Here is a 12,336-nt window from a genome sequence, read left to right on the forward strand (position 1 = left end):
GGATATGAGCACTAATGTTCTAATGGCTAATACTATCCATTATATTATTTAGTATTGTATTCTACGAAAGGAAGAGAGATGTTGTAGGGTAATGTTATGCAGCCAACAGCTCCCCCTGGGGGCACTGATTGATGTATACTTGCCCTGTGTAACATGCCTCAGTTGCGTTATGGGCACAGCCGGTGAATACATGTTACTAAGCGACACAGCCCGACTCTGTCTGTTATTTATATGCACCTACACCTGCAACATCTCTGTGTGTGTCGGAAAAAGCAGTGGTTCGGCCTGGATTTGCCTTGTCACGAAAGTGGCGAGGCGTCTCCTTCGAGACTGCCGGCCGCAGAGATGCAGTCGGCGAACGCATGCAGTACGAGGGTGGGTATTTGAACTAAAATAGGGATCGATTGGCCACTAAATTGGGAGAAAAAGGGAAAAATCAGAAATTAATTTTAAAGAAAATGCTGTTATAAAGTAACTTGGCCTTGTTAAATGTCATTCTCTCTGAGTGTCCCATACAGTTGTACCTCTAGTGATTTACATTGCATGCTATCATGTCATTATCAGTCACTGACACTATATCTTCTTAAAAGGTGAAATAAGAGGAATTAAAAGGTGTGTAAAACAAGTATCTGGGCACAAGAAGTTGTTTGTCAGAGAACGCAGGTGAAACTTCTGCACCACGGCTGTTGTTGTTTTTTTTAAATATAGTAAGTCAGTCCAACTTAGTAGCCTTATTTGTCATTTCTACTTACAATATTCGACATATTTTAAGGACAGAGCTACTGGCAAAAAGGATGCAAAAGTCATATGTCTATTTTGTCACGAACCAAAATTTTGCATAGATCTGGATATCCTGGGAAGGATTCAAACCTACATTATCAATTTAATTAAGCTCATCTGAAGTCATCATAAAGATGTAAATAACAAATAAAACAAAAACACACGTTAAAACATGTTATTTCATATTCCAGAGAAGTAGGCCAATATATTGTAACTATCTCGGATGTATAGGCTCGGTAGCCCTTGACTAACGGGTCGGACCCTTTAGCCGAGCGGTTAGCGATGTCTCCCGCGGTGCGAGGATTACGGGTTCGTGTCCCGGCTGCGGCAATTCCTGTGGTTGCCCCCCGGAATTCGCTATATTGGTGTCAGAAGTGGGATGGTGAGACCGTAAGGTCATCGGAAGCGTAGGCGTGAAGGAGCGGATATGCTTAAACGCGGGGACGTGCTTCCCGAAGGAGGGGGATAGTGCAAGGATAAGTAGACGAGGAGAGGAGACCCCCCGCACTGCACCGCCGCACCTGAATCCGCCTGGCTGAGTCACCCTCGCGTCTCGCCAATTTGTGCAGAAAGTTGGGTTTCTGTCACAAAGTTCGTATCGCCGCCGGTGAGCGTAGTGTTGATGCGAAACGTTCGCAGGCGAGTATTTCGTGTTTTCGTGTCGTGTATCCATCACGTCCCCGGTGTGTAAAGGCCTCAAGGCCGCTGAACAAGCTGCCTTATTTGACGAGTTGGGAAGGAGAATATGCCATCGGAGGGAGCTTGTAAACACTGTGGGGCCCCACGTCTTTGCCAGCAGGTCTAAAATCAAGTAAACTTCACTCTACATCCAAGTGTGCGTCATTATCAGGACTCATGTTTCTGTTTTATGGAGGGTGTTGGGAGATGACGAAGCCTCGGGCCGCCTTCTCACAGTTTGAACAAGGAAGGCGTGTCTTTTAATGCTGACCTAACCTGCATTGCATGCAATGCAGGTTAATGGTTAAGCGGCGATAAGGTTATTTCCTGTTTTATAGCCACAAATTGTTCGCTTCAGTTCCTCATGGCCGTACACCAGATTAACCCTTTTCTGTCCCGATCCTACACTGACCCTTTGTGAATAACAACCATTAACCATAAATATATATTGTGAATATGTTTAGCAGCTGAGATGAGGGGGTATTTTTAAATACATTTTTTTTTGCAAATGAACAGCTATAAAATCCAGGGAACGGATCGAGGGAAGAAGACTTATTGTGCATAGAAATAGGACAAAGTTACAACTTGTGTCGCATGACATTTTGAGAAAGTGTTGACATTCATCAGCAGTTTAAGGCAGGTGCAGCATACTGTGGAGATTTTAATGGAAGAGGGGAAAAAATCAACCAGTTCCAAGGCGTTAATTCGGTCATCACCAGTCATGTGGAAACGGGGCTTTGTTGTGCAGCGGTCAAGTTCTTGACCCGTCAGGTTGGAGAGGTCTCTGTTGTTGTGTGAGGACTGGGCAAAACACAGTCGACAGTGTGCGCGTTGTCGTTGAGGTCAGCAGGTTGTTGTCGTTGTTGTGTGTCTGCGGTGATGTGTGCACCGTGTCCCTGCGAGCGGTCCGGCCCTCCTTTGCGCCAGAGGGAGCTCCTGATGCTGCGGGACAGCCGGCTGGAGAGGCGCCGGACCGTGTTCGCGATGCCCGCCCTGTTCTTCTTTGCGGTGCCCACGTCCTCCTCCGGCTCGCCGGGGGGGACCTCAATATTACCCGTGTACCAGAACACCCACCAGATCAGACTGAGGAAAATGATGATGGAGCCGGCGTAGATGAGAAAGTCAAAGAAAAACATACCGGAGAAGACCCCAATGAGGAGAACGAGCAGCCCGACGAAGTCAAAGACCACCGCCAGCCAGAATGCGCAAGCACAGCGGCCCAAACCCGCGTGTGTCGCTTCCATGTTACCGTCGACAGTGTCGGTATAGACCGGTGATAATAATAATAAACAATAAACTTGATCTATATCGCACCTTTCTAAACAGCGTTACAATGTGCCGTTTTCTTCTTTTTTTGAATCTTAATGTAACGTGAGGTTGCTCTGTTTGAGGATCCCCGCCGCGCAGAGCTGAATTGCCGAGCCGTCTGTGTGGACAGGTAAGCTGAGACAGGTGAGGCGGTCACCGCTGCGCTATGGAGGACAGAAAGGGCCAATATTACACCGAGGGTGGCAACTCGTTATTGGCTGCTGCGCCGGGGAATCACCATGTCACAATAAACTGAAACTGTCCGTCAGATCATACATAAATCATCGACATTTAGACCAGCTGCATGTTTAATATTTGTTTGACGCATTTTCCATTTGAGTGGTGTGTTGAGTTGGGCGATATAAACAAAATCAAAGAATATTTTTGAACGAATATCTCGATACGAAATATTTTTGGGACGACTATCAATATTTATTTAAATATATTTATACACACTATAAAATTCAGAGATATAATGATGATGTGGATGTAACAATCACACAGGATCAAGCATAAACAAGTCTATTCACCGTTCATTTAATTCAACAAAAGTTCACAAAAATGTATAATGTTAACGCAGCTTTCAAGATCAGGAAAATTCAAGAAAGCAGCTGTTGGCAACTTTGGAAAAATGAGCAACAATTTAAAAAATACCCCCCCCCCTACCACTTTGCAGAGTTATGCTGACAGTTTGCTCAGATTCAGGCCTGTGAAATCTTGGCCTTCAGCAAACTACCTACAGCAACTTAAAGCTATATTGCAATAACCAGATAAGTAACAGACAACATCAAGTCTCAAAGTCTCAGATCATGATATTGATATCAATATATGCCCAGCAGTACATTGTAAATGATGGGTCATGACCCCAACGCTAAGGGGGATAGCCTTAAGAGAAGTGTACCTCAGGTACCAAACATCACAAGGGTGCAGAGATGATTATACAAGCTCTATGGTAGATTCTGCTTCCCTATCACTCTCCATTATTATATGTTCACCCCACTCGTGTGTGTGTGCGAGCATGCACGCGTGCGAAGACCTCAGGTGGAGGATGATGGCTGAGCATCACAACGGCTGGTAAGGCAGATGAAGGCTGCAGCAGAAATGGGCTGCCAGTCGTCTGGACTCCATACCACTGGATCCTGACCCAGATCTGTCAAGGACCATGTGATGGCGGTCTGTGCACCAGTCTCCCCACGTTAATGTCACGCAGAGGCGTCCTAGGACAGTCATGTTTAGGGTTGCCAACTCCTTGAAATGGAAATAAGGAACAGGGGAGAGGGACGGGGTTGTATGGACGGGGCGGCGCGGGCATAACAAATATAATGTGCCTTACACTATACACACACACACACACACACACACACACACACACACACACACACACACACACACACATATATATATATATATATATAATAAGGAAAGATTCCTTATTTAAAGGAACGGTTGGTAACCCTAGTCATACTTGAACCCGAGTGACCGCCTATGATGGTGCGTGTGTTCGCACGCGTATGCAAGAGAGAAAAGATAGAAGCTAGCACACCCGTGGGGGGCAACATTAACTTCCTACGTGCAACGCCGGGGGAAGGGGGCTTTCTCAAAATACGAAGTTTAAATGCCACAAATATTGTTATGTCATTATGTTTTGTTTGCCTATATTGTTTATTTAGTTTATTTTAATGAATATTGATTTGTTTTGTATTAAAACTACGCAAGAAGTACGTTTACGTTCTATAGAGGGTATGCATTGACGTCATTTTCCCACTGGGACACGCCCCCTCAGTCGCAGTGAGTGGCAAAACATCCCACAACATGGCCGCTTCTAGTAGGGGAAACAGTGAAACCGGGATTATAACGCAAGATTATCTGCTTAAATTAAAGGAAGTTGGACTTGACAGTGACCCGTACAATTTACCAAATAACCAGTGGGCCATGTACATTAACAATTAGCCACAAATCGAGTTTCCTGATCCTGATATTTATATGTACTTGATTTCTACGCCAGAGAAATGCACAAAGCAAAGCCTGAAGGTATATAAAAGTCTTGACGCTTGGTCCTACTTCAAGGCGGGATTTGTTGGCGAAATTAAAGTGACGAGGACACCGATGGACATTCTGGTTGTATGTGGACAGGTTTGTACAAATATTTATTTTATTTTATTTTATTAAGTTACAACTGAAAACTAACGTTAAGCCAACCATTCTGCCCTTTGTTTGTAGAACACAACACAAGGACGTTTTTTTTTAAATATGCTGACAAAAACTTATGAAAGATGCTAAATAACTGATGAGTAGTCAATACAGTATATGACTTTGTAGTGGTTATGGGGATACATAATTCCCCTTATTGAGCTAGTAGGAACGTTGGTTTACAGCTGCTGTTTTCTCAGTTCGGGTTTGCAGTGATACACTTCCGCTGCGCGGGTTTTTGTTGTTGTAATGGTGGAAGGAATAAATGGTGCACGTTGTGTAGCCCGAAAGAGAAAGTTGTCACGACTCCTGATTGAGCTCCTCTACAACTTTATGATTTTACCATTTAACGTTACCCAAAAATCCAACATAGCCTAATGTTAGCCTACCTGACACAAAATGGGAGCAGCAGATCAACAATTCGGTGCCTGAATTCCAGTTGTTTCTGCGAATTGCAGCGATCCATTTGTTTCTCCTTACCTTATCTTCCGGTAGTCTGTAAAAAGATAACTCCCATTTCTTGTGAAATCTATTAGTGCGGTCTATCGCACAACAGCTCTTTCCCATTTTAGATGTGTTTTCGCTGTATTCAAGCTGGGCTTTAACGCTGCCACTCTTTTTGCCACTCAAAGCCCTTTTCCACCAATAGGGAACGGGTTCGGTGCCGATCGCAAACCCTTTTTTGAACGGTTCAGAACATTTCGACCAAAAATTAATTGGTTGAGAACCCTAAAAGTTAGTTCCGAACCGGCACCAAAAAATAGCAGGTTTTTCAGCGCGAACCGTGACGACATCAATGGGCGCGTGACATTCCAGAGGAAGAAGAAAGGAGACAGCCTAACGGTGGATAATGGCGAAATCGGCAGATAACAAGGGTGCACAGTGATCAGCTGAGGAAACTCAGTGTTTGGTTGTTGTGGTATCTTGAACTAGACATACATGTTATACCACCAGGCCGCTAGAGGGCGCTCCTACCTTACCATTAGTTAGATGATACAGTATAACTGCAGAGTGCTAGACCAGTTCAGACTAGCCAGACAGTAATGCACATGTAATAATGTTCTATGCTGCAAGACGTTCATTAAAAGAAAGTAAACATTGATAAATGCGTGCTCGGTTCATCAACCAAGATATAATATTTACTGGCGACGAGGTCAATTTGGGAACATATGAAGACGTTTGCAGATGGTTTTGTGGCCAGAAGTGAAACGAAGGAGGAGACGGCTAGCAGCTAACGTGAACAGAGGTTTGTCGGCTAGAAGAGGGGGAAAGTAGCTAGCTAAAGAGAAAGCATGGCTACCGCGACGACTGGCACGCTGGGGGCGTTTGATGCGCAAAATCAGACGTGGGAAGAGTATTGTGAAATACTAGATCAGTTTTTTTGCGGCCAATGCAATTGACGATGGAGATAGACAGAGAGCTATACTCATAAGTGTCGTCGGGGCATCGACATACAGTCTGATGCGTAGCCTCCTGAGCCCAGTGAAGCCGAAAGACAAGACCTACCAGCAACTTGTAATTCTGATGAAGAATCACTTTGATCCAAAGCCAAACGAAATAGTGCAGAGGTACAAGTTTGACTCGCGCAACCGCAAGTCTGATGAAGCAGTGGTGGACTATGTAGCAGAGCTGCGCCAGTGGTCCCTATTCTCAAACCAGGGGGAACCGTCAGACTGTGTGGAGACTACAAGCTTACCGTAAACACTGTCTCTTCACTCGAACAGTATCCAATTCCTAGAGTGGAAGATCTCTTCACAGCACTATCCGGGGGTAAACAGTTCTCTAAATTAGATATGAGTCATGCATATCAACAAATACTCATGGACAAGGAATCCAAGAAATACTTGACAGTGAATACTCACCGAGGGTTGTTCACGTACAATAGACTTCCTTTTGGGGTGGCGTCCGCACCCGCCATTTTCCAAAGGACAATGGAGAGTTTGTTACGTGGGATCCCTCTCGTAGCAGTATATCTAGATGACATCTTAGTCAGTGGCGTCGACGAAGCTGATCACCTGAGAAATCTGGACGCTGCGCTGACTAGGTTGAGAGAGGCTGGGTTGCGTTTGTAGAGAAGCAAATGCACCTTCATGCAAGAGGAGGTTGAGTATCTGGGGCACAGAGTGGACGCGCAGGGGCTCCACCCGGTCAAGAAAAAAGTAAAAGCCATCATGGAAGCTCCGACCCCCACAAACGTCACAGAACTCAAGTCTTATTTAGGTTTACTAAATTACTACAACAAATTCCTTCCAAACCTGGCAACCCTGCTCACCCCTCTCCACGAACTTTTGAGACAAGATGTGCGCTGGACGTGGAAAAAGCAGCAAGAGGAAGCTTTTCAAAAATTAAAGGACTTGCTCAACTCAGCAGCAGTGCTGGTGCATTACAGTGCAGACCGAGACGTGATCCTGTCCTGTGATGCCTCGCCTTACGGCGTGAGCGCTGTGCTATCCCAGCGGATGGAGGATGGAAGTGAGCGACCCGTGGGATTCATGTCTCGCACACTTTCCCCAGCGGAAAAAGGATACTCGCAACTCGACAAAGAAGGCTTAGCTGTCATCTTCGGCATCCAGAAGTTCCGTAAGTACTTGCATGGAAGAGCTTTAGCGATCTACCTGTTCAACGAGAAGAAACCTATTCCACAAATGGGTTCACTGAGAGTACAAAGATGGGCTGTGTACCTGAGTGCGTATGAATACAAAATGCTCTACAAGCCAGGAAAACAACACGCCAATGCGGACGCGTTCAGCAGACTGCCAGTGCCAGAGACAGGACAGGAGGGTGACACCACGGAACAAGTCTTAATGATGGATCTACTGGATGACACACTCCTGGACACTAACCAGATCAAGCGCTGGACAGCTAAGGATGTCACACTATCCCGAGTTCACGAGTACGTCCTGAAAGGATGGCCTGCCGAGACAGAGACTCACCTCAAGCCGTATCATCAGAGGAGAAGGGAGTTGAGTGTGAGAGATGGTTGTGTGCTCTGGGGAGCTAGAGTAATCATACCGACCAAAGGCAGAGACACCATACTGAAGATACTACACCAGACACACGCAGGGATGACGAGACTGAAGGGGCTCGCCAGATCGTATGTGTGGTGGCCTGGTATGGATCAGGATGTGGAGAAGGTTCAGTCATGTGAGGAGTGTCAAACACACCAGAAGGCACCACCCGCCGCACCGTTACACCCCTGGGAGTGGCCGGAGGAGCCTTGGTCCAGGATTCATGTGGACTATGCAGGACCTTTCATGGGAGAAATGTTCCTACTGATCGTGGACGCAGATTCAAAGTGGATGGACATCTACCCCGAGATATCAGCCACATCACAAGCGACAATCGAGAAACTACGTCAGAGCTTCAGTGTCTTTGGACTACCAAAAATGCTAGTTTCAGATAATGGAACCTATTTCACGAGCGCAGAGTTTGAGTCTTTCATGAAACTGAATGGAATACATCATGTGAAGTCAGCACCATTCCACCCTTCCTCGAATGGGCTAGCAGAGAGGGCAGTGCAAACTTTCAAGGGGGGGATGAAGAAGATGAAAGGATATGCACTGCAGACCCGACTGTCAAGATTCCTGTTCGGTTATCGCGTCACACCTCATGGGACTACAGGCTTGTCACCTGCAGAGCTGATGATGTCACGCCGACTCAGATCCACTCTCGACCTGCTCACACCAGACGTGAAAACAAAAGTGCAGCAAAAGCAAATGAAACAGAAACAAGCCCACGACGGACACACCAAACTGAGGAGTTTTGCACCTGGAAATGAAGTATTCATTCGGAACTACTCCTACGGTCCCAAATGGATCCCCGCCGTCATCGAGAGCTCATCAGGTCCAGTGTCCTATACTGTCACTGTTGGAAGTGGTCAAGCCATGAAGATGCATGTGGATCAAGTTCGAACCCGACTGACACACACCGCGCCTAGTGAGGTGACTGGACGAGACCCGGTGCCAGTGGTGAGCACTGAGGGAGGTTCTACGGGCCTTTCACCTACAGTGTAGGTGGAAGGCCCGTAGGTCCTACAGCATCGGATGAGTGAAGAACCACCTACAAGTGAGTTACCGGAGCCTCCGCCTGCTTCTGAAGTGCAGAAGAGACCGGACTTACATGTGGGGACTGAGGTGAGGCATTCAGGAAGAGAGAGACATTCACCCTCACACCTCAAAGACTTTGTTAGAAAGTAGTGAGATCTTTCCCAGGAATAGAGCAACAATGCGCTCTGATCTCACTGGAAGGACGTACCTTCCTAGTTAGAAGAAAAAAAGAGTTCCAGTTCATTGTGATATTGCAATGTGATGTTTAACCTGTGATATTGCAATGTGATGTTGAAACAACTGTGTTAGAGAGAACAGTATGTTTAGTTAGCTGAATAGAATTGCATTACTAGTTTCAGCTTAAAAGGGGGGGGGTATCTTGATCTAGATATACGTGTTATACGACTAGGCCGCTAGAGGGCGCTCATACCTTAGCATTAGCTAGATGATACAATATAATTGCAGAGCGCTAGACCAGTTCAGACTAGCCAGACAGTGACGCACATGTAATAATGTTCCATGCTGCAAGACGTTCATTTAAAGAATGTAAACATTGATAAATGCGTGCTCGGTTCATCAACCAAGATATAACAGTTGTTATCTGGGCATCTCCCAAGTTTCAGGAAAAACTAGAGTAGCACGAGCAAGAGTAAGCTGTATGGCGAAGTAGTAGAAGAGATGGCCAAGAATGGGTTAACTCGAACGCAAGAACAAATTATCAACAAGTTAAAAAAAAGAAGTAAGGACTACCGAGACGATAAAAAAGAGTTGTCCAAAAGTGGAGCTGGACGACGTAATAATATGATGCCATATTATTGCTAGCTAGTGGATTTCAGTGGGATGTAGCTAATGTTTACATCCGGTGTGCAACGCACAAAGTCCCCCGTTGATGACGTACAACGGTTCCACTAAAAACTGGTCGAAACGCGGGCCCGTTCGCCATGCAACACCAAGGTTCTCAGAGTCTTAAACGGAACCGGTGCCTGAACCAGAGCTACTTTGGTCGAAAAGGGCCATCAGTGCCGCGTTACCGCTGTGAGTTCCGCATCTGTGACGTCACTCGCATACCTTCTATGTTGGACAGGGACACGTTTAGTTGTTGCAATTTCCTCCCAAGAAGAAACGTGAAGCGGGAGTTTTTATACTCCGCCTGAAAGTTCGAGTTACAAAAGTGATATTGCATTGGCATGTGAATGTTTTGTTTTTGTTCGGGTGGATTCATTCCCTCCTGGCTGTGTGCAGCCAGCGAGTTCGATGCTGGATTTGAGGACGGTGATGTTGAAGTACATGTAAGATGAATAAATCCATCAGTAACAGAAGAACCACGGTGTCCTCGAGGGAGTGGTAGTCGAACTCGGACCTGCATGAATTTTCCAGAACCTGCTCGTGCCCGACAGCTCATCAAGACGGGAAACGCAGATAACCCACTGTTAAGCGTTAAGGACACACAAGCATCTGTTACAGGTCCCAGGTAAGGGGCGGGGCCAGTAACAGGAAAGTGGGTCTGTTTTAAACAGAAAGAAAGCATAAAAAAGGAGACGTGGTTGATTTGTTGAGCAGGCTGGTGACGTCTTTATTTACTCATAAAATCATAAACTAATCTTTTCTTTTTTTCATATCAACAATAATCTCTTACATCAATATCTCAATTATCTGACATGCACACATTGTGACACAAACATTCCACTTGCACTAATGCAATAAATCAACTAACTGAATTGACCAACAGAAGTTACAATAGCTACAGTATGCTATAGGTCCCCTAATAACACTAGATGTTACAATAATATTGTTTCTGATATAGTTCAATAGTTTCATTGCTGCTTTACATATTATCTGTATTCTACATATATTCCAAAAAGATAGATCAGCCTATATGTCAACAAACAAATTAAATCTTTATACAAAAAACACAAATAAGACTTAGAATAATCTGTGTACAACTAACGTTACACAGAAGCCACCGTAACTGGCTCATGAACTGACCACATTGTTATGTATGCACACATCGACAGTGCTGCATTTGATTTGGTGCTGTTCTATTGTGCTGGGATCGATTGGTGATGCCTGCGGGCTCTGGGTTGTTTGATCGGGTCTGCCTTTGATGCTGTGTCAGTCTAAATAAAGAATGCCACGGAGAGGTTGTGTCGAGCGACAGCGCTGTGTCCTGACGTGATTTCTAAATACAATATTGGCGACGAGGATGGCTGATATCTCTCCCCCACCACCTGCCCCCTTCCTGGCATTACCTGGCGAGCCTCCGGTACCATGGACTCGCTGGCTACATAGTTTTGAAAATTACATCATCGCCTCAGGGCTCGACGACGTGAGCCAGGCTAGGAAGACGGCTCTGTTGCTTCACTGCTTGGGAGCAGAGGGTCATCGTGTGCTCGGGACTCTGGGGAACGTCACAAGCTTTGCCGAAGCTGTGGGACTTATGAGCACCCATTTCGCTGCTCCACAGAGTGCCCTCCTTCGGCGATTTATATTCCGTCAGCGACACCAACTGCCTGGTGAGTCTGTGCGGCAGTACGTAGCTAATTTGCGAGGGCTAGCTAGCTCATGCAAGTTTGGCGCGCTTCAGGACGAGATGGTTCGCGACCAGCTAATCGAACACACCAACAACGCAAAGGTGCGTGAGACTCTCCTGCTGGAAAAAGATGATCTGCTGCTGTCCAGAGCAATTACCATCGCACTACAGGTTGAGGGAGCAGCTGAGTATGCTGCTATGCTAAATACACAGCAAGTGGCCACCTCCAGTCAAGCTGCCAACGACTCCTCCCTCTACTCACGGCTGCCCCTCGGGACGCAACCCAGCCAGAGCGAGGCGGGCGCCGACTCCACTGGGGACGTCTTGCAACTGCAACGACGGCGTTCTCGGCCCCGCCCTCAACAGTCCTGTGGTAACTGTGGGTCTCGGTCTCATGTTTCAAGGGCTCAGAACTGCCCTGCCCGTGGCCAGACATGCCGTAGCTGCGGTAAGCACAATCACTTTGCCAACGTCTGTCGATCTTCCCCGGCTGGGTCAGAGGGCCACACCCCCCAGTCTTCAACCTCCGTCATTCACAAGGTGAGCTCTGGGCCAGTGTCATTCAAATCATGCACAGTCAACATTAATGATGTGTGCATCCCCCTGCTGTTGGACACCGGTGCAAGTGTGTCTCTCCTGAATGTTGATACCTACAGTCAATTTTTCGGTTCACTGCCACTGTCCGCACCCTCAGCTGTCCTCTGTGGGTATGGTGACTCCAAAATCGATCTGGTTGGCTCTCTCCAACTGACTGTCCGCTATGGAACCAAGCTGGTGCCCAATGCAGTTTTTCATGTGGCACGC

General features: G+C 46.4%; 1 protein-coding gene and 1 pseudogene across 1 annotated transcript; one reads left to right on the forward strand and one right to left on the reverse strand.

Moving 5' to 3' along the window:
* Window positions 1-1,994: 1,994 nt before the first annotated feature.
* si:dkeyp-72e1.6 (transmembrane protein 238-like) lies at window positions 1,995-2,873 on the reverse strand. Its single transcript, XM_056288695.1, has one exon. The coding sequence runs from the start codon at window positions 2,700-2,702 to the stop codon at window positions 2,226-2,228; it is 477 nt and encodes a 158-aa protein (XP_056144670.1). The 5' UTR covers window positions 2,703-2,873; the 3' UTR covers window positions 1,995-2,225.
* Window positions 2,874-6,417: 3,544 nt separating this feature from the next.
* Window positions 6,418-8,969, forward strand: LOC130119826 (uncharacterized protein K02A2.6-like; annotated as a pseudogene).
* The last annotated feature ends 3,367 nt before the right edge of the window (window positions 8,970-12,336 follow it).

Source organism: Lampris incognitus, chromosome 10, assembly GCF_029633865.1.
Source record: "Lampris incognitus isolate fLamInc1 chromosome 10, fLamInc1.hap2, whole genome shotgun sequence".
NCBI classification, from domain to species: Eukaryota; Metazoa; Chordata; class Actinopteri; order Lampriformes; family Lampridae; genus Lampris; species Lampris incognitus.

Coding starts and splice junctions, on each gene's coding strand:
- si:dkeyp-72e1.6 (XM_056288695.1), bottom strand. CDS start 2,702: ATGGAAGCGACACACGCGGGTTTGGGCCGCTGTGCTTGCGCATTCTGG.